The sequence below is a fragment of the Phacochoerus africanus genome, chromosome 4 (genome assembly GCF_016906955.1).
Source record: "Phacochoerus africanus isolate WHEZ1 chromosome 4, ROS_Pafr_v1, whole genome shotgun sequence".
Lineage (NCBI taxonomy): Eukaryota > Metazoa > Chordata > Mammalia > Artiodactyla > Suidae > Phacochoerus > Phacochoerus africanus.
In genome coordinates, this window is record NC_062547.1 from 134,093,024 (window position 1) to 134,116,864 (window position 23,841).

Below are 23,841 nucleotides of genomic sequence, written 5' to 3' on the forward strand. Positions count from 1 at the left end.
ACACCCACGGCATATGGAGGTTCCCAGGCAAGGGGTCTAATCAGATCTACAGCTCTTAGCCTACAGCACAGCCACAGCAATGCAGGTTCCCAGCCATGTCTTCGAGCTACACCACAGCTCATGGCAACACTGGATCCTAACCCACTGAGCAAGGCCAGGGATCGGACCTGCAGCCTCATGATTCCTCATTGGATTTGTTTTCACCGCATCATGACAGGAACTCCCAGAATATATAATTTAAAAAACTTGCAGGAGTTCCCACTGTGGCTCTGTGGGTTACAAACCCAACTAGTATCCATGAGGATGTGGGTTCAATCCCTGGCCTCACTTAGTAGGTTAAGGATCCGCCATTATTGAGCACTGTGGTGTAGGTTGCAGACACTGCTTGAATCCCAAATTGCTGTGGCTGTGATGCAGGCCTGCAGAGGCAGCTTCGTTTCAGTCCCTGGCCCAGGAACTTCCATATGTCGCTGGTTTGGCCCTAAAAAAGCAAAAAATAAAAAAATAAAAAAACTCCTTGCAAATAGAAGTTCAGAACCAGACAGCTTAACAGGAATTCTACGAAACATATGAAGAACAAACACCTATTCTTCTCAAATAATTCCAAGAAAACTGAAGAAGAGTAAACACTCCCAAATTGGATTATCCCAAATTCATTCATTCTACAAGGTCACCACTGCCCTGATACCAAAACACTATAAAAAGGGAAAATTACAGGCCAGTATCTTTGATGAATATAGATGCAAAAAACCTCAATAAAATATTAGCAAACTAGAGTTCCCATTGTGGTGCAGTAGGTTAATGATATGGTATCACTGTGGTGGCACAGATTCAATCCCTGGCCCAGCACAGTGGGTTAAGGATCCAGTGTTGCTGCAGCTGTGGTGTAGGTGGCAGCTGCGGCTCAGAATTGATCTCTGGCCCAAGAACTTCTATGTGCCATGGGTATAGCCAAAAGAAAAAATATATATATTAGAAAATTGAATCCAATAACATAAAAAAGATCACATGCATGATCAAGTTGGATTTATTCCAAGGTCACAAGGGCAGTTCAACATTTGTGAATCAATCATTTGATACATCATATTAACAGAAGGAAGGCTAAAAAATCACAAGACCATCTCAACAGACACAGAAAAAGCATGTGACAAAATTCAACATCCATTCATGATAAAAACTCTCAACAAACTGGAAATAGAGGGAACATAATTCAACATTATGAAAGCCATCTATGACAAACCCACACTAATATACTCAATAGTGAAAAGGTGGAAGCTTTTTCCTTTAAAGTAGAAACAAGACAAGAATGCACACTCTCACCAGTTCTGTTCAATACAGTCCTGGCAGTCTTAGGTATAGCAATAATATAAGAAAAATAAACAAAAAGTATCCAAATTGGAATTGAAGAAGTAAACTTGCTATTTGTGACAGTAAGATACTTTGTATAGAACCCTAAAGCCTCTACCCCCAAATTACTGGAAATAAATGGATTCAGTAAAGTTGCATGACACAAGATTAATACACAGAAATTTGTTGCATCTCTATACACTAATAGTGATACAAAGAAATGGAGATATATCCCATGCTCTTGGATTAGAAGAATTGATATTATTAAAATGTCCATACCACCCAAAGCAATCTACAGGTTAGATACAATTCCTATCAAAATAAACATGACATTTTTTACATAACTAGAAAACATAGTGCTAAAATTTATATGGAACCACAAAAGATCCCAAGTTGCCAAAACGACCTTAGGAAAAAAAGAATAAAGCTGGAGGTATAACCCCTCCGGACATCAGAAAAAGCTACAGTACTCAAAAAAGTATCTGTTTTGATTAATTAATTAATTAATTTGGCACAAAAACAGACACAAAGATCAATGGAAAGAGCCCAGAAATATATCCACATATCTATAACAATTAATCTATGACAAAGGATGCAAGAATGTATAGTGGAGAAAAGACAATCTCTTCAACAAGCAGTTCTAGAGAAAACTGAACAGCAACATGTAAAATAATGAAATTAGAACATTTTCTAAAACTATTTACAAAAATAAACTGAAAATAGATTAAAGACCTAAATATATGATTTGGGAGAGCTCCCATTGTGGCTCAGTGGTTAATGAACCCAACTAGCATCCTTGAGGATGTGGGTTAAATCCCTGGACTTTCTCAGTGGGTTAAAGATCTGACATTGCCGTGAGCTATGGTATAGGTTGCAGACATGGCTCAGAGCCCGTGTTGCTGTGGCTGAGGTGTAGGCCGGCAATTACAGCTCCTATTTGATCCCTAGCCTGGGAACCACCATATGCTGTGGGTGTGGCCCTAAAAAGACAAAAGACAAAAAAATAAAAAATAAAAAAGATTTGAAACCATAAAAATCCTAGAGGAAAACATAAGCAGAACACTCTATGACATAATAGTAGCAATATCTTTTTGGATCTATCTCCTAGAGTAATGGAAATAAAACCCAAAATAAGCAAATGTGACCTACTTAAACTTTAAAGCTTTTGAACAGCAAAGGAAACTATCAACAAAATGAAAAAGACAATCTACAGAATGGGAGAATATATTTGCAAATGATGAGACCAAAAGGGGTTAACATCTGAAATATGTAAAGAGTTCATATAACTCAGTATCAAAAAAACCCAAAACAACCCAATGAATAAATGGACTGAAGATGTGAATAGAAATTTTTCTAAAGAAGACACAGAGATGGCTATTAGACACATGAAAAGATGCTCAACATCACTAGTTATTAGAGAACTAAATCAAAACAATAAGATATCACCTCACACTTGTCAGAATGGCTATCATCAAAAAGTCTGCAAAAACAAAAGTTGGAGGGGATATGGAGAAAAGGGAATCCTTGTATAATGTTGGTGGAATGTAAATTAGTGAAGCCACTATTTACAATATGGAAGTTCCTCAAACCACTAAGAATTGAACTACCATTTTAACCCACTCCTGGGTATAGATTTAGAAAAAAACAAAAACACTAATTTGAAAAGATAAAGGCACCCCAGTGTTCACAACAGCACTATTTACAATAGCCAGACATGGAAGCAAGCCAAGGGCTCATCAATAGATGGATGGATAAAGAAGATGATATATACAGATGAATAAAATTCTGCCATTTGCAGCAATGTGGATAGACCTTGAGTATATTATGCTTCATGAAATACGTCAGAGAAACATAAATAGTGTATAGTATCATTTATATGTGGAATCTAAAAACATAATACAAATGAATATATTTTGCAAAAGAGAAACAGACTTACAGGTATAGAAAACAAACTTGTGGCTATCAAAAAGAAGAGGGAAGAAGAGAGGGACAAATTAGGGGGATTAGATTAATAGATAAAAATTACCACGTATAAAATAGATTAGCAATAAGGATATCCTATACAGCACAAGAATTTTAGCCATTATCTTATAATAACTTATAATGGAGTACAAGCTGCAAAAATACTAAATCACTATACAACAGGAAATAATATGATATGGCCAATCAACTCTACTTCAATACAAAAAATAATTAATTTTAAAATATTAAACTAAAATCAGGAAAAGGAAAAGGTACATTGGGTAGAGTTCAGAAGAAAAGGCATACAGGGCTAAATTCAGGAGGACAGGCTTGCAGTTGTCCACTCCTAGTTGAAGTCACATGGACAGTATTCAATTTTCCCATGTGCAAAGTACTGCCAACCAGGGAAGCTCAGTGAGCCTTGGCATCATGGTTTCTATTTGGAGTAGTCACATAAGCATGCAGTGCCTGCATGACTGATCTCAGCTACTCAGACCCCAGTACCCCAGAGGTCAACTAATACAAGTTGTCCCAAAGCCTCAGGCAACAAAAACAGGTGTTTACTATAAATCACATTGTTAGCATAAACTATGTGGCCTAGTTCAGGACATAAAAAAACACTCTTATTGAGCAGGATACTCCAAGGGCTCAGAGGTCATCTGCCAGGAGCCTCATCACAGGATAGGTCTTGGAATGTGCAGGCCTGCTAATTTAACCCTTTTCTGCATACATATAATTTACAAGGAAATGACAATTAGGCTAGTAGAAGAGTCTCAACAGCAACATGTAAGTGAGAAGGCAGTGGAATGATAGCATCAATGGGCAGAGAGAAAAACATACAAGCATATACCCAAAAGATGCAGAAAAAATTTAATAAAACTCATACATCTTAGAAAACTATAAATACTGGAAATTTCTCAACCTAGTAAAAGATGTAGTGATTTCGAGTATTGTTTCTCAATGATTTTTTTTTGTCTTTTGTCTTTTTTGTTGTTGTTGTTGTTGTTGCTATTTCTTGGGCCGCTCCCGCGGCATATGGAGGTTCCCAGGCTAGGGGTCGAATCGGAGCTGTAGCCACTGGCCTACGCCAGAGCCAGAGCAACGCGGGATCCGAGCCGCATCTGCAACCTACACCACAGCTCACGGCAACGCCGGATCGTTACCCCACTGAGCAAGGGCAGGGACTGAACCCGCAACCTCATGGTTCCTAGTCGGATTCGTTAACCACTGCTCCACGACGGGAACTCCTGATTTTTGTTTTTTCTTGGAGAAAATTAAATTCCTGGCCCTCTTCTGGTTCAGGAAGGCCATGTGACTATTTGTGGCCAATGAGTTTTGAGCAGAAGTAATGAATGTCAATTCCAGATCAGAATATTTAATTACCAATGTGAGAAGACATTCCAGAGCCCACTGGCATACTTTCTACCAATATTCAAGATGGAGGCTTCTCTATCAGCTACAATGAGCAGAACCTTAAGTCAAGTGAATGGAGATGCAGCATGAGCAAGAAATGAACCTCTGTTGTTTTAGCTGCTAAAATTTTTTGAGTTGCATCTTACCACAAGTTATATTGCTTAGTACAAGTTATCTACAACACAGTTGCACAATCTTTAATCTTAACAGTGAAACTTTTAAAACAATTTCCCCTATGATCTTAAATAAGAAATATATTGTTCTAGAGGTCTTATCAGCTATATGGAACAATATAGGACAATTCACATGGAAAAATCAAAACTATTATTATTCACAGATGATATGACTGTCTACACAGAAAATCCAAAAGAATCCACAAACATATATTAGCATTAATAGGAGTTAGCAGGGTTCTGGTTAAGCACAAATACATACAAATCATTTCTATTTATGTACTCCATAAACAAAAAGTTAGAAAGTTATGTATTATAAAAATACATAATTCACAGTAGCATCAAATAATACAAGGCACCTAGGAATATGTCTAACAAAAAACTGCAAGGTCATTCTCCTTAAAATGAAAAGTTTATTGAAAAATATTAAAGAGCACCTAAATAAATCAGGAAATATATGATGCTCATGGAATGAAAGATTTAGTAAAGATCCTGGTTTTAAAAAGAAAAAGAAACTACAAATCTATGGACAATTAATCTCTGACAAAGGGCAAGAACATACAGTGGGGAAAACACAGTCTCTTCAGCAAGTGGTCTTGGGAAAGTTGGACAACCACATGTAAATCAATGAAGTTAGAACACACTCTTACACCACACAACAACTGTAAAACCCCTAGAAGAGAACATAGGCAAAACATTCTCTGACATAAATCACACCAATGTCTTCTTAAGTTAGTCGCTCAAGGCAATAGAAGTAAGACCAAAACTTTTAAGAAGGGATCTAATAGAACTTAGACACTTTTGCACAGCAAAGGAAATCATAAACAAAGTGAAAAGGCAACCTATGGACTGGGAGAAAGTATTTGCAAATGATATGATCAACAAAGGCTTAACTTCCAAAATCTACAAACACTTCCTACAATCAGTAACAAAAAAATAACCCAATCAAAAAATGGGCAGAAGACCTAAATAAACATTTCTCCAAAGTGGATACAAATGGCCAAAGGGGCACAGGAAAAGATGCTAATCACTGCTAATTAACAGAAAAATGTAAATCCAAACTATAATGATGTATCACCTCGAACTGGTCAGCATGGCCATCATAAAAAAGCCTACAAATAACAAATGCTGGAGAGGATTTGGAGAAAAGAGAACCCCCCTACCCGACTGGTGGGAATGTAAATTGGTGCAGCCACTATGGACAACAAAAGGGAGGTTCCTCAAAAAACTAAAAATAGATGAGTTTCCACATGACCCAGCAATCCCACTCCTTGGCATATGAAAAACTATAATTCAAAAAAATACATGCTCCCCTACATTCATAGCAGCACTATTTACAATAGTCACGACATGGAAACAACCTAAATATCCATCAACAGATGAATGGATGAAGATGTGGTATTGTAATATTACTCAACCATCGAAAACAACTGAAAAATGCCATTTGCAGTAAGACAGATAGATCTAGAGATTATCATACTAAGTGAAGTCAGTCAGAGAAAGAAATACCATATGATATCACTTGTATGTGGAATCAAAAATCCAACACAAATCAACATATTTATGAAACAGAAACAGATGCACAAATATAGAGAACATGGTGGTTACCAAGGTGGGGGGTAGGGGAGGAAAAGACTGGGAGTTTGGGATTAGCAGAGACAAACTATTACATACAGGATGGACAAACAACAAGGTCCTACTGTACAGCATAAGGAACTATATTCAATATCCTGGGATAAATCACAATGGAAAAGAATTTAAAAAAGAATACATATGTATAACTGAGTCACTTTGATGTATAGGAGAAATTAACAATATTGTAAGTCAAGTATATGTCAATAAAATTAAAAAAATATTATAAAAGAGGAATGAATGATAAATCTCAGGATAATTATTACTTATGAGAGAGGGTTAATGGAATCATAGTGAGACTCCTTGGTTTTGGGGGGGACAGTATTTGAGTATTTGTTATGTTCTATTTTACTGTCTACATGGTGCGTAGACACGAGGGTGTTCATTAATTTTTTCCTTAAACTATGTGTACTCTCTTTTTATAAACGCTATATTTATATAAAGAGAAAGAAGCCAGATTCCCAGATCTACTCTCTTATTTCCTGTAACTGCTCTCCCCCAACTCAAGCAAAAGACTAGAGGATTTTTCTACAAAAATGGTATAACAGATGGTTTCCTCTCTGAGGAATTTCCAGAAGTTGAAGGGGGAGGTGTTGTACCAAATATAAGTGATGCTGAGACTCTCAATCCTAAGAAGCATTTACCCTCCAGGAAAGACACTGAAAGATTTTGCTTTCTGCCATCCAAAAGGAAAGAGCGAATGTCACTGATACAAGTAATAGGCTTGGCCAAATTATCATACAATGAATTTCACAGTTGGTAAGCTCTACCCAGGAACCAGAGTGTCCAATCAGCTTCTTTAGATTCACAATCTTAAATATGAATACACAGGTAAGTAATTAATATGACAGAGGAAGGGTATGTCACCTGGAGCAAACTCTTTCACCACATGGCCATCTAAAGGAGAAAGGGATTTCCTCAAGACTGGGACAAAATGCAGGAGTAGAAGGACTTAAGCTCAACTTCTCTCACAAAAACACCAAAATTACAAGCAACTGCTGAACAACTATCAACAAAATAGACTGAAAACTACCAAAAAAGATATTCTACACAAAAGGCAAAGAAGCCACAGTGCGATGGTAGAAAGGGAGCTCTCATAATATAACCAAATCATATCCACCAAGGGGGTAACCCACAGACTGGAAAATAACTATAATGCAGAAGCTCTCCCAAAGGAGTTAGAGATCCAAACCCCACATCAGGTTCCCCAGTCTGGGGGTCTAGAAGTGGGAGGAGTCCCAGGAGCATGTGATGTTGAAGACCAGCAGGGCTTGTATGCAGGAGTTCCACAGGACTGGGGGAAACAGACTCCACTCTGGGCAAGTGCACACAAGGTTTCAAATGCATTGGGTCCCAGGGCAAAGCAGGAACTCTGTAAGAATCTATGTGAGACCTCCCTGTGGGTCTTGAAAGATCTGGGAAAGCAGGTGGCAGCTGTGGCTCACTGTGGGGGCAGGACATTGGAGGCAGACATCCCAGGAAAATGATCAGTGTGAACTCCCCTGGAGGCTGCCATTTTGGAAAAAATCTAGCCCCACCAATCAGGACTGAGAAGCCCCAGGCCAATAGTGAGGGAACACAGCCCCAACCATCAGCAAAGAGACTGCTTAAAGTCCTTCTAGGCACACATCCATATCTAGTCATACCCAGAGACTGAACCTTGCCCATCAGAGCTACAAGACTCAGCTCTACCTACCAGTGGGCAGACACCAGTCCCTCCCATCAGGAAGCCTGCCGCAAGATCCTATATCAGCTTAACCCAGAAGGGAGCAGATACCAGAAGCAAAAGAGGCTACAACCCTCTAGCCAGCAAAAAGGAAACCACACAAAAAGCCATACAGAATGAAAACACAGAAGGAAATATGAGCGAAGTGAAGAAATAAGGCAAAACTCCGGAGAAACAGCTAAGTGAACTGGAGATTAACAACCTCCATGACAGTGACTTTAGAGTAATGATCGAAAAGATGATCTAAGATCTCGGAAAAAAACTGAGGCAAAGATTGATAAATTATAAGAAATGCTGAGCAAAGTAATAGAAGATTTAAAGATTAAACAAGCAGAGATTCAAATTACAATAGCCAAAATAAAAAATTCACTAGAAGGAGCCAATAGCAGAATACAAGAGACAGAAGAACAAATAAGCAAGGCAGAAGACAGACTGATGGAAAACAAGACACAGAACAGTATAAAGAAAAAAGAATGAAAAGAAATGAGGACAGTTTAAGAGAACTCTGGGACAACTTTAAAAATACCAACATTCACATTATAAGAGTGCTAGAAGGAGAAGAGAGAGAGAAAGGACTGAAGAAAATATTGGAAGAGATAATAGCTGAAAACTTCTCTAACATTTGAAAGGAAGTGGTCACTCAAATCCAGGAAGCTCAATGAATACCATATAAAAGCAACCTGAAGAACACCTAAGACTAATATTAATCAAACTGACCAAAATTAAAGTCAAAGATAAAATGTTGAAAGCAGCTAGGGAAAAGTAATAAATAACATACAAGCTAACCCCAGTAAGGTTATCAGCTAATTTTTCAGCAGTAGCTACAGGCCAGAAGGGAGCGGCATGCTATAATTAAAGTGATGAAAGGAAGAAAACTCCAACCAAGAATCTTCTACCCAGAAAGGCTCTCATTCAGACTTGAAGGAGAAATCAAAAGCTTTTCAGACAAGCAAAAGCTAAGAGAATTCAGCTACACTAAACCAGCTTTACAAAAAATACTCCGGGTGGGAAAGAAAAGCCCACAACTAGAAACAAGAAAATTACAATGGAGAAGGCTCCCTGGTAAAGGCAAACATACAGGCAAAAAATCATCCACAAATAAATATGATACCGAAACTAAAAATCGTGAGAGGAGCAGGGTAAAAATGCAGCATATTGGAAATGTATTTCAAATTAAGTGACTAGCGATGTAAAACAATCTGAAACACTCCTATATCAAAACCACATGGTAACTGCAAACCAAAAATCTACACTGGACACACACACAAATAAGAAAAAGCAATCCAAACACAATATTAAAGACACTCATCAAACCACAAGAGAAGAAAAGAAGAAAAAAGACCAAAAAAAAAAAAAAAAACCCCAAACAATTAACAAAATGGCAATAGGAACATTCACATTAATAATTACCATTAATGTAAATGGACTAAATGTTCCAACTAAAAGACATAAACTGGCTGAACGGATACAAAAACAAGACCCACATATATGATGTCTTCAAGAGACCCATATCAGTTTGAGGGACACACACAAACTGATAGAGGATGGAAGAAGATATTCCATGCAAACAAAAATCAAAAGAAAGCTGGAGCAGCAAACAGAAATCAAAAAAAGTTGGACAGAGTTCCCGTCGTGGCTCAGTAGTTTACAAATCTAACTAGGAACCATGAGGTTGCAGGTTTGATCCCTGGCCTTGCTCAGTGGGTTAAGGATCCAGCGTTGCTGTGAGCTGTGATGTAGGTCACAGACATGGCTCAGATCCTGCATTGCTATGGCTTTGGTGCAGGCCAGCAGCTACAGCTCCAATTAGACCCCTAGCCTGGGAACCTCCATATGCTGCAGGAGTGGCCCTAGAAAAGGCAAAAAGACAAAAAAAAAAAAAAAAGCTGGAGTAGCAGTATTTTAGATAAAATAGACCTTAAATGAAGAATGTTATGACAGATAAAGGACATTACATAATTATCAAAGGATCAATCCAAGAAGTATATAACAATTGTAAACATATATGCACCCAACATAGGAGCATCTTAATAGACAAGGTAATTGCTAACAGACTTAAAAAGAGAAATAGACAATAACACAATAATAGCAGGGAATTTTAGCACCCCAGTTACATCAAGGAACAGATGATTCAGACAGAAAATCAACAAGGAAACACAGGTCTTAAATGATCCATTAGACCAGATGGACGGAATAGATATTTAAAGAATATTCCATTGAAAAGTAGCAGAATACACATTCTTCTCAAGCACACATGGAACATTCTCCAGGACAGATCACATTCTGGGCCACAAATCAACCCTCAGTAAATTTAGAAAACTAAAATCATATCAAGCTTCTTTTCTGAACACAACTCTATAAAACTAGAAATCAATGATTGAAAAAAAAACTGCTAAAAACACAAACACGTGGAGACTAAACAATATGCTACTACACTACCACTGGATCATTGAAGAAATCAAAGAGGCAATTAAAAAATACCTAGAGACAAATGACAATGAAAACACACAATCCAAAACCTATGGGATGTGTCAAAAGTAGTTCTAAGAGGGAAGTTTATAGCAATACAAGCTTACCTCAGGAAACAAGAAAAATCTCAAATAAAAAACTTAAACGTACACCTAAAACAAGAAGAAGAAGAACAAACAAAACCCAAAGTGAACTGAATGAAAGAACTCATAAAGATCATAGCTGAAATAATGAAATAGAAAAGAAGAAATCAATAGAAATGATCAATGAAACTAAGAGCTGGTTCTATGAAAAGACCAACAAAATTGATAAACCTTAAGATAGATTGATCAAGAAAAAAAAAGAGACAGGAATCAAATCAATAAAATTAGAAATTAAGGAGTTCCCATTGTGGCTCAGCAGTAATGAACCCAACTAGTATCCATGAGGATGCGTGTTCAATTCCTGGCCCTACTCAGTGTGTTAAGGATCTATTGTTGCCATGAGCTGTGCTGTAGGTCACAAACATGGCTCATATCTGGCATTGCTACGGCTGTGGTGTAGGCCAGCAGCAGCAGCTCTGATTCGACCCCTGGCCTGGAACTCTCATGTGCCATGGGAGGGCCCTAAAAAACAAAAATAAAATAAAATTAGAAATGAAAAAGGGAAGTTACAACAGACATCACAGAAATACAAAGGAATATAAGAGACTACTACAAGCAACTATATGCCAATAAAATGGACAACCTAGGAATGATGAGGTTCTGGATTTGATCCCTGGCCTCACTCAGTGGATTAAGGATCCGGCATTGCCGTGAGCTGTGGTGTAGTTCACAGATGCGGCTCGGATCTGGCATTGCTGTGGCTGTGGTGTAGGCTGGCAGCATCACCTCCGACTAGACCCCTACCGTGGGAACCTCAACATGCCACTAGTGTGGCCCTAAAAAGCCAAAAAAAAAGAGGACAACCTAGAAGAAATAGACAAATTCTGAGAAGATACAATCTTCCAAGAAAGACTAAGCCAGGAAGAAATGGGAAAGAAATCTGCTCTGAATTCCTTCAGTATTTTCACTACCTCCATTTTGAACTCTGTCTGTTAGACTGCAAAAGTCTGTTTCATTGGTTGCTCCTTCAAGGGAATTCTCCTGTCCTTTTAACTGGGGTTGGCTCCTGAGCATCTTCATTTTGCTTATATTTTTCTTATTCAGTGAATTTAGGGAAGACAACTATCTGCTGTAGTCTTAGAGGACTATTTATATGCTCTTGCATAAAAAACCCCTGGGTAGCTTGTGAGGGCTTACTATTCTTTGTGGCATGAGAGCTGCTTTTGGTTTGGATGCTTGCTGTCTCTTTCTTCAGGGTGTGCAGGCTGTTATCCCCTTAAAAGGGGGTATGCCAGTGTACATCCTGTGCTTGTTTCCAGGGAGATGGAGGCAATGGGCAGGGCCTGTAGCCAGTGCCAGGTTGCAGGGCCCTGAGAAGTGGCAGTAACCCTCAAGGAGGTATAGGTGGCACCCAGAGCCTTTGGCAGTGGGAACAGCGGGGTGAGTGAATTCCCAGGGTAGTGAGGGCAATGGGTGGTGCTCGACTGCAGTGCCCTCTGTTGTGGCAAACCCTGAGGTGACCAGGGCCACAGGTGGTGACTGTCCACAGACCCCTAGTGATAGCCGGCCACACCCACCTCTGGAATCTGAGATGGCTACAGCTGTTTGCCCTTGCTGTTCATTGCCTGCGTAAGAAGTGCCCTGCCACCTGAGAGCCCTAGTGTGGGCACAGAAAGATATTCCTAAGGTGTTCCTATCCCTCCTCCTCTCACCCTCCCCAACAATGGCGCCTTGCTCCTCCTGCAGACCCATGCCTCCTCCCGTGCTTCCTCAGCTGTGGTGCGCCACTCCCTAGCCCTCAAGTTGTCTCCACACAGCCAATTCTAGTCCCCTCTCCCCAGAATTTACCTCCAAAGCCTGAGTCTTAGAGTCTGGACCCTGCTCAAGTGTCTCAGACTCTGGTGTTCTGGGCTGTGGTACTGACGGTCTATTCTGCTCTCTCTGCTTTGCCCTCCTCAGTCGGGCTACTGTGGTTTTTCTCTGAGGCTTTGGGGTTCCTCCTCAGTCCTGGCTGATCTCCCCATCAGTTAGCCGGCCTCCCTCCTTTCCTCTTTCACAGCTCTGTCTCTGGAGTGCTGGTTCTGTCCGTATTAGTTTTTTTTTTCTTCTCTTTTTTTTCCCTTTTGTTCTATCCAATTATATAGAGGGTTTCTTGCCCTTTTTGGAGGTTTAAGATCTTCTGCCAGTGTTCAGTAGATGTTCTGTGTGAACTGTTCTACATGCAGATGTGTTTTTTTTAATGTGTTTGTGGGTGAAGGTGAGTGCTGCGTCTTACCCCTCTGCCATCTTGATCCTGCCCCTCCTTCTCTCTTCTGTTCTCTCTTTTCCAGTCATCCTCTCTCTCTACTCCCATCCCTCCCTCTTAGAATCATGAGTTTTGTGTGTCCTTTACTAGTGGAGCATAGTCCTTCCATATATTAACTCCAACACAACAAGGTTGATGACCACAATCCATATGAACAGACAAAAAACGGAGTTTTGGATCAAAGTAGAATACTACTGTTTCTTCTAGTTGTGTAACATCCCCAGGTTCTGAAGATGCAAAGTGTTTTGGGTATGTCAGCCTAGTATCCTTTATTTGGAATTATAACTGTATCTGACTCCAAAAGTCGATGATATCAGCCTCAACTAAGCTACAGATTTCTTAAAGTACCTTATATACAAGGTATCCAATATAATAGTAATCATTTCTTTTAGTAATTGAAGGAAAATTTGAAAACACTACCTCATTTGAAGAATTTTCTTGCAAACTTGACACAGGCACAATTTCATTTGAATTAACATAATTGCTGACATTTGGAAACAGTTCTTCAAAAGATGGTTTTTGTACTGAGGATAAATCAATCTATAAGAGAATATATTACTCTTTTGTAAAAGTTAAATGTTGCAAAAGTAATTATTTTTAAGTAATTAAAATAAAGGTGAATTACTTTCTCAACAGAAGGATTTTCTTGTGAACTTGTCACAAGAAAAATTTTATCAGAATAAAGACAATTACTGATATTTAGAAATACTTCTTCAAAAAATGTATGTTTAACTGGGAACAAATACATCTATAAAGAAGAATTCAAGACTGTAACCTTAAAATTATTTTTTAAGTAGGAATTTTTGTTTGTTAAAATATCATTTAATTTATATATATTAACTGCCTACTAAGTGAAATTCATCTATGCAGCAACTACACTTCATGGAACGTTTTCTCCTGCTCTTCCCTTAACTGTCGGCCTTTCCCAGTGCCTCTGCTTTGGTTTCGCCCTTGCTTTCTTTGTGCCTACCAACTGAACACCAGAGATTTAAAAATCTCTCTCTCTTTCCTGAGCACCATATCCATATCATTATCAAGTTACTTTAATTACCACATATTTCTACATTAAATTCAAAATACTTAAAAATGAAGTCATGATTCATATTCTTTAGGTTGGGACTCCAACAAGCTTTGTCATGTTGAACAACTAGATCTGACTAGAGTCATGTGGCCTGAACCTAGGCTACACACACATATGTCTGCTCAGAATGAATTATCAGCTGTCCTGGGTGGGGAGTGGGATGTATCTGCCCTTGCCTAGCTCTTCTTCCTTACAGGAGGACAGAACAACTTCTGGCCTAACCATGTGTATCTTGAAGCACTGTTGGGAAAGTACATATTAAAGTAAGACTCTGGAAAAATGAAAATCTCCCAAAGTCCTTGAGTCAACTGGCCTCCTTTCAGCCAAGTCAATCAAGGAAAGAGAGCTTGAAATTGAGGGGAATCTATATGCCTCATTTGGTGGCAGCAAGCTGTAGAATGAACCAAGGGGCAATTAGTCTCAGACTCATTTGCTAACAAAACATAGACTTTAAAGTGTCAAAGCATTAAGTGTTCTCAAAAGTATGTTTATTTATTAAAAGACACTGGCATTCAGCCACAGGATGAGAGAAAATAAATAATTTATCTGATAAGGATTTAGTGTCTAGAACATATAAAGAACACTTACAACTCAATAAAAAGCTAATTTTTAAATGGGCAAAGGAGCTGAGCAATCATTTCTCAAAAGAGGATACAGAAAGGGTCAAGAAGCTCAAGTGCAAAATCACAATGAGATAATACTTCACATCCAAAAAGATGGATGATGGTTAAGTGTTGGTGAGAATATAGACAAAGCAGAACATTCACACACTGCTGCTGGGAATGTAAAATTGTTCAACTACTTTGGAAAACAGTCTAGCAATTTCTCTAATGATTAACCATAGAGTTACCATATAACCTTGCAATTTTACTGCTATGTATATACTCAAGAGAAATTAAAATATATATCCACACAAAATGCTGTTTAAAACAGCATTATTCATAATAGCCCAAAGGCAGAAATATCCCAAATGACCACAAACATAACAGAAGATTATTTGGCCATGAAAAGGAAAGAAGTAGTCATACATTCTAAAATATGGATGAACTTTGAAAATATTATGGTAGGTAAAAGAAGTTAGTCACAAAAGACTATGTATTACATGATTTTATTTATTTAAAATGTCCAGGAAATCTATAGAGACAGAATGTAGATTAGTGGTTGCTTGGGGCCAGTCAGTGGGAATAAGGGGATAATAGTAATGGTTAAAGGGTATGTGGTTTCTTTTTAAGGTCATAAAAATGTTCTAAAATTGACTCGGGTGATGATGGCACACATTTGTGAATATACTAAAAACCACTGAGTTTTATTCCCTAAATAGGTGAATTGTACCTCAATAAAGTTTTTTTTAAAGTCCATTACCAAAAGTGTTAAACATACAGTTACCATGTAACCCATTACGTCTACTTCCACTTCTATGTATATACCCAAGAAAACTGAAAACACATCCAGAAAGACTTGTAAATGAACATTCATAGCACTATCGTTCATCCAAATGCCCATGAACTGATGAATTAGTAAACAGAATGTGGTCTATCCTTACAACAGGATATTATTCAGTCATAAATAGGGAACAAAGTACTGACAGACACTCTAACATGGATGAATCTTTCAAAATATTAGAAGTGAAAGCAGCCAGAAACAAAAGGGCACATATTATCTGATACCACTTATATGAACTGACCACAAACATGAAAAGAGACAGAGAGTAGATTAGTCTCCCAGACCTGGAGGATGAGATGGGAAGAATGATAAGTGACTGCTAATGGGATTATGAACAATGTTCTTAAGTTAGACTGTAGTATAAAAATTTTTTAAAGTAAAATAAAAAAGACTGCATACCTAATGATTTAGAGAACTAACATGTTTAGTTGGTAGTGTAGTATTATAATCTCTTTCATATATAGCAGCATAGAGAGTACTTCAGGTGAAAGTATATTTATGCAACAGAAAATAAAGACATTATAGTCTATGTGCATATTCCCCTGGTCTTACAGAAACAGAATAATGAGGAGAGTGGGGAGCCAGAAAATAGACACGACACATGCCAAATGCTGATGATACTCACCGCTAAACCAGCTGTTTGGGAAGATGGAGTACTTGTTAACAGGCCTCTGCTTTTCTTATCAGAAGTACTGGAATTTGTATTCTTTTAGTATATTTTGTGAAATAGGGGATTGAATACAGAAAATATAAATTACTTTAATGCAGTAAAAACAAAAAATTTAAAATAGCATACTAGATCATAATGTTTAACAGTAATAAAGTTTTAATCTGTTAATTAAATTTTAAACTACTAGACAGGTAACTAAAGAATTTTCTGCCTTGAGCTAGGTCAAACAACTTCCAAGATAACTCTATGTGGTATAACTAATAAATCGCTTTGAATGGTGTCATTATATGCTGCCAAGTCTGGAACCCAAACTCAAAACTAGAACATCATAGGGAAGTTGTGTTATAGTTCTTTTTTCTTTCTCTCCTCTTTTCTTTCTTGCACGCTTTCTTTTCTTTCTGGATAAACTTTCTTAAACTACTTGTTCAAGATATATGCTGGAATATTCATTAGGAAAATTTTGTTCAAAAAATTTTATGGATATATTTATCTAGTACACTAAATATGTTAGTTCTCTTATTTATTAGGCATATAAGCTTTAAAAATTTTTTTTTTGTCGTTTTAGGGCTGCTCCCATGCATATGAAAGTTCCCAGGCTAAGGGTTGAATTGGAAATGTAGCTGCTGGACTACACCACTGCCACAGCAACACCAGATCCCAGCCACATTTACGACTTGCCCTGCAGCTTACAGCAACATGGGATCGTTAACCCAGTGAGCGAGGCTGGGGATCAAACTCACATCCTCATGGATACCAGTCAGGTTCTTAACCCGCTGAGCCACAACTGGAACTCCAGGGTACATAATCTTCTAATTTCTTCATCTGAAAAATGGGGGTTATTCTACCCTAGGGATTTCCAGGCAAAGGTAACAAATAGTACTTGTAAAGAGAACCTAGGATGCCAGGAGGTAGGAGATGCCCAATGACAGCTATAATTACCATTGTGGCAAGCACAGAGGTGCTCTGCTCAGATGTCCTTGAACAAAAAACATGTTATTTCACTGCAAGTAGCTCCCAGCCGAAACATCTTTATAATATGCTTCACCCTACAAGTTGAGGCCATCAACTTCTTGGGCAAGATTCAGCCAACATCTCAGCATAGCATCCCAACAGTATTCCTTTACTGAGCAATCTTTGTTCCAGATCTCCCCAGCTTCTGTCAGATCTGCATTGAAGGTTGAGCTATTCCAGCCCAATCCCGCTTCCTTCCTGCTTTCCTTTCTCAAGTATTAACCCCTCCAGTATGCCACTTGACTTAATTCTGCTTGAATATCCTCCTACCAGTGGTCCCAATGACACAACTGTCAATTGTCAGTCCATTTGAAAAACTCTTGCCTGGGACTGCTCTTATGGCACAGTGGATTAAGGATCTGGCATTGCCACTGCAGTAGCTCAGGTCACTGCTGTGGCACAAGTTCAATCTCTGGTCTGGAAACTTCCACAGGACATGAGGGCAGCCAAAAACAAAAAAACAAAAAACAAAAATACAAAACAAAAAACACCTGCCTGTATACAGCTGTAAGTGTATAGCTTCTCTGTATTTTTTCCTAGATTTGTTAAGAAATTATGTGTATTTTTCCAATAAGTACATTTTCTTTTTATAGTCTTTTCAAGAATTAGTTAATAAAATGCTAGTGCTTACCAATACAAGTTTGAGGGGCTGAGGCAGCAAAACTTTGGCACCTGATTTAACTGCACTGTTTTCCACAACATCTTTCCACTGGAAAGATGATGGAGGCTTGATGTTTAGATGACAAGAACTTAACTTTGTTTGAAAATTTTTATCTCTAGCTTTAGGATCTTTTTCAGGCTAAAACAAATTTACAATCATAAAACACATTACACAGTGCTATAAAGACATTTGTAGCACCTCTCAGATGTCCTATTTATATTGTTATATGTATGTGTATTGTAATTGCTATAATTTAAATGGAATATATATATTTCTATTATTCCCTCAACTTGAAATAAAGTTTTAAACTTAAAAGCTAAAAATTATTCTTAAAAATGTAAGGTTTTCTACATATTTAAGGAAAAACTCTGTTAAAAGACAAAATGACTGTTGGTGGGAATGTGAATTGGTACAACCACTATGGAAAACAATATGGAGATACCTCAGAAAACTAAATATAGAACTACCATATGATCCAACAACCCCATTCCTGAGCATATACTCAAAGCTTTCATTAAAAAAGATACATGCGGAGTTCCCGTCGTGGCGCAGTGGTTAATGAATCCGACTAGGAACCATGAGGTTGCGGGTTCGGTCCCTGCCCTTGCTCAGTGGGTTAACGATCCGGCGTTGCCGTGAGCTGTGGTGTAGGTTGCAGATGCGGCTCGGATCCCGCGTTGCTGTGGCTCTGGCCTGGGCCGGTGGCTACAGCTCCGATTCGACCCCTAGCCTGGGAACCTCCATATGCCTCGGGAGCAGCCCAAGAAATAGCAACAACAACAACAAAAAAGACAAAAGACAAAAAAAAAAAAAGATACATGCACCCCTATGTTCATTGCAGCACTATTCACAGTAGCCAAAACATGGAAACAACCTAAATGTCCAAGGACAGATGAATGGATTAAGAAGATGTGGTGCATATACACAATGGAATATTGCTCAGCCATAAAAAATAACGCTATTTGCAGCAACATGGATGGAATTAGAGATTCTCATACTAAGTGAAGAGTCAGAAGGAGAAAGACAAATACTGTATGATATCACTTACATTTGGAATCTAATATATGGCACAAATGAATTTATCTATAGGAAAGAAATAAACTCATGGACATGGAGAACAGACCTGTAGTTGCCAAAAGGGAGGGAAGAGGGATTGGGATGGACTTGGAGTTTGGGGTTAGTAGATGCAAACTATTGCATTTGGAATGGATAAGCATTGTGATTCTGCTGTACAGCCCAGGGAACTATATCTGATCACTTGTGATGGAACACGATGGAGGATAATGTGAAAAAAAATTATGTATATATATGTATAACTGGGTCACTTTTCTGTACAGCAGAAATTGACAGAACATTATAAACCAACTATAATAAACATTTTTAAAAAAAGACAAAATAGGAGTTTCCATCATGGTGCAGCAGAAACGAAACCGACTAGGAACCATATGATGGCGGGTTCAATCCCTGGCCTCACTCATTGGGTTAAGGATCCAGCGTTGCCATGAGCTGTGGTGTAGGTCACAGACATGGCTCGGATCTGGCATTGCTGTGGCTGTGGCGTAGGCCGGTGGCTACAGCTCCAATTAGACCCCTGGCCCGGGAACCTCCATGTGCTTCGGGTGCAGTCCTAAAAAGACAAAAACAAACAAACAAACAAACAAAAAGACAAAATAGTTTGAAATATATTCAGCTCAAAAAATTGCCCTACCGCATTCAAGGTAACATCTCCCAGTGTTGTGTGAAAAGAAAACAAATGATAACATCTATTTATTTAACACTTTTTAAAAATACTAAATTTTAGAGAAAACATTAAATATATTTATATAGGTGTTTTTGTTGTGCAATAATCTTCATTTAAGAAAGAAAAGGTCCTTTCTAAGACATTAGGGAGCTGCAACTACAAAAAAGTGTATTGCTCTACCAACTAGTCCCTGCACTGAAAGCTGCAGACTGTTCAGTGACTGCTTGTCCTAAGTTATATGACTTTTCTTATGCTTTCAAGATGTGTTTATAATAATATTCCAAGTTTAAATCAATCAACCTAACTGATGAGATTCAATCTGCAAGTTGAGTCCTGAAAGAAAGACAAGATTTTGAGTTGGGGGTAAGCGGATTAGAAGGATGACAGAGAAAGGGGAGAGGAAGGAAGCAGTAAGGTATATTCCAAGGAAAGGAAAGAACAATGGTATGAAGCAAAGAGTGAGGTAAAAACTGGCATCTACTGACTCCTTTCTTCCGCTGATAATTTCACACTTTGCATACAGCCTTTTCTCTCACTCCTGTCATCCCCAGCAATTTTATCATCCAAGTGGATAATCAGCCAATCAACAGGCCTCTCGGTTGCTTGACCTCTGCATTTCCAATAACCTTTTCCCCTAACGCCATTTCGGTCACACTATGATCAAACTTAGCCCTTGCCATCAACAGAAAGTACAAAATCGCCATTCAAGTAGCTTCTGATATCCTTCCAACCCCTGCTCAATTACCTTCATGAAATAAACTTCATCATTGAAATCTCCAACTTTCTGATCCTACCATGTTAATCTTCTTTTCATGGTATCTTCATCCATGATCTTTCTCCTGTATTATTCCTTCCTTATGTATCACCATCCATCATTATACTTACTTCTTATCCCTTTCTCCTCCTAAGTGGCCCATTTTAGAACATTCTATCCCTCCTAAAAGAAACCTCAAAACCATAAAAGCAGTCAACTTCCATTCTGTCCCCACTAGTCTTAAGTAACCACTAATATATGTCTGTCTATATATTTGCCTAGCCTGAATATTTCTTACGAATCGTGGAACCATGTAATAATTGGTTTTTCGTGACTGGCTTCCTTTGCACTGCATAATATTTTTCAAGGTTCAACCAAGTTCTAGCATGTATCAGTGCTTCATTGGTTTTTAATGCCAATAGCATTCTATCGTATGGATATACTGCATTATACTTATCCATACATCAGGAAATGGACATTGAGGCTGTTTCCATCTTTGGCTATTAAGAGAAAATTCTGCAAAGACCTGAATAGACATTTCTCCAAAGAAGAAGTACAGATGGTCAACAGGCACATGAAAAGGTGCTCAAAATCACTAGTTATTATAAAAATGCAAATCAAAACTACAATGAGGCTCCTATCACCTCACACCAGTCAGAACGGCCATCATTAAACAGCCCCCAAAAACAAACGCTGGAGAGGATGGGGAGAAAAGAGAACCCTCCTACACTGTTGGTGGGAATGAATGTAAGTTGGTACAGCAACTTAGTTGGAGATTCTTCAAAAAACTAAAAATAGAATTACCCTACGATCCGGCAATTCCAGTTCTGGACATACATCTGGACAAAACCATAACTCAACAATACACATATACCCTATGCTCATAACAGCAATATTCACCATAGCCAAGACCTGGAAACAACCTAAATTTCCATGGACAGATGAATGGATAAAGAAGATGTGGTAAGCATGTACAATGGAATACTTCTCAGCTATAAAAAAGAATGAAATAATGCCATTTGCAGCAATATGGGTGGACCTAGAGATTATCATACTAAGTGAAGTAAATCAGAAAAAGAAAGACATGAGTTCCTGTCATGGCTCAACTGTAACGAATCCAACTAGGATCCATGAGGATATGGGTTTGATCCCTGGCCTTGCTCAGTGGGTTTAGGATCTGGCGTTGCCATGAGCTGTGGTGCAAGTTAAAAACCTGGCTCAAATCCTGCATTGCTGTGGCTGTGGCATAGGCCAGCAGCTGCAGCTCAGATTCAACCCCTAGCCTGGGAACTTCCATGTGCTGCAGGTGTGGCCCCTAAAAAGCAAAAAGAAAAAGAAAAAGAAAGACAAATACCATATGATTTCATTTACATGTGGAATCTAAAATATAGCACAAATAAACTGATCTGTGAAACAGAAACAGAGTCACAGACATAAAGAGCATAATTGTGGTTGCCAAGGGGAAGGTGGGGAGTGAAGTAGACTGGGAGTTTGGGGTTAGCAGACACAAACTATTATATATTGAAATGATAAACAACAAGGTCTACTGTAGAGCACAGTGCACTACATTCAATATCCTTTGATAAACCATAATAGAAAAAAATATTTAAAAATGTATACATATGTATAACTGAGTTACTTTGCTATATAGCAGAAATTTACACAACACTGTAAATCAACTATACTTCAATTAAATTTTTTTGAAAAAATAAATGCTGCCAAGAACATTTATGTATTAAGTTTTCATGAGGATGTATGCTTTTATTTCTCTTGGGTATAAACCCAAGAGGAGAACTGCTGAGTCCTGTGGTAACTCCATGTTTATAAAATTTTGAAGAACAGCCAAATTGTTTTACAAATCAGCTATACTCACACCAGGATGTTTGAAGGTTCCCATTTTTCTATATCATCACCAACATTATAACAATATAACAGTATGATAATCTGTTAATCTGCAACACCAGACCCTTCACCCACTGAGTGAGGCCAGGGATCAAACCCACATCCTTATGGACACCAGGTCCAGTTTTTAACCCACTGAACTGCATGAAGAACTCCTGTATTTAGTTTTTAAAGGAACTTCCATACTTTTCTCCATAGTAATCGCACCAATTTACATTCCCGCTAACAGTGTAGGAAGGTTCCCTTTTCTCCATACCCTCTCCTGCATTTATTGTTTGTAGACTTTTTTTTTTCTTTTTAGGGCCACATATGGATGTTCCCAGGCTAGGGGTTGAGTCCGAGCTGCAGCTGTCAGCCTACACCACAGTCACAGCAACCCCAGATCCAAGCCATGTCTTCATCCTACACCACAGCTCACAGCAACGCCCGATCCTTTAACCCACTCCACGAGGCCAGCAATCGAACCCACATCCTCAGGGATACCAGTCAGCTTTGTTACTGCTGAGCCATAATGGGAACTCCCTGTTTGTAGACTTTTTGATGACAGCCATTCTGACTGGTGTAAGCTGATACCTCGTAGTAGTTTTGATTTGCATTTCTCTAATAATTAGTGATGTTGAGCATACTTTCGTGTGTGTGTGTGTGGCCATCTGTATATCTTCTTTGGAGAAATGTCTATTTAGACCTTCTGCTCATTTTTTGATTGGATTTTTTTTTACATAAAAAAGGCTGCATGAGATATTTGTGTGTGTGTGTGTATACAAACATCAAAAATATGTGTATATATTTTTTCAGGGCTGCACCCATGGCATATGGAAGTTCCCAGGCTAGGGGTCCCATCAGAGCTACAGCTGCTGGCCTACACCACAGCCATAGAAATGCCAGATCTGAGCCTCATCTACGACCTACACCATAGCTCACAGCAATACCAGATCCTTAAACCACTGATCGAGGGCAGGGATCGAACCCACATCCCCCATAGATATTATTCAGGTTCATTACCCCTGAGTCACGACAGGAACTATGAGATGTTTGTATATTTGGAGATTAATCCCTCATCAGTTGCTTGTTTGCAAAGATTCTTCTCCCACTGAGTGGGTTGTTTCTCCATTTTTTTAAGTTTCCTTTGTGCAAAAAAATTTTAAGTTTAATTAGGTCCTATTCTTTTACTTTTGTTTTTATTTTCATTACTCTAGTAGGTGGATAAAAAAAGATGTTACTATGATTTGTGTCAAAGAGTTCTGTTTATGTTTTCTTCTAGGAGTTTTATAGTATCTAGTCTTACATTTAGGTCATTTATCCATTCTGAACTTATTTTTGTGTAAGGCGTTAGAGAATGCTCTAATTTCATTCTTTTACATGTAGCTGTCTAGTTTTCCCAGCTCCACGTATTGAAGAGACTGTCTCTCCTCCATTGTATATTTTTGCCTCCTTTGTCATAGATTAATTGACCATTAGTTCTTAGGTT

General features: G+C 38.3%; 1 protein-coding gene across 1 annotated transcript in view; it reads right to left on the reverse strand.

Moving 5' to 3' along the window:
* Nucleotides 1-23,841, reverse strand: part of MEIKIN (meiotic kinetochore factor) — a 94,249-nt gene that overhangs the window by 10,724 nt on the left and 59,684 nt on the right. The window contains exons 9-10 of the mRNA XM_047774739.1: nt 16,260-16,340; nt 13,531-13,650 (exon numbers count right to left, since the gene is read on the reverse strand). Of these exons, the coding sequence (XP_047630695.1) occupies nt 13,531-13,650; nt 16,260-16,340 (201 nt within the window). The remainder of the gene's footprint in view (nt 1-13,530; nt 13,651-16,259; nt 16,341-23,841) is intronic.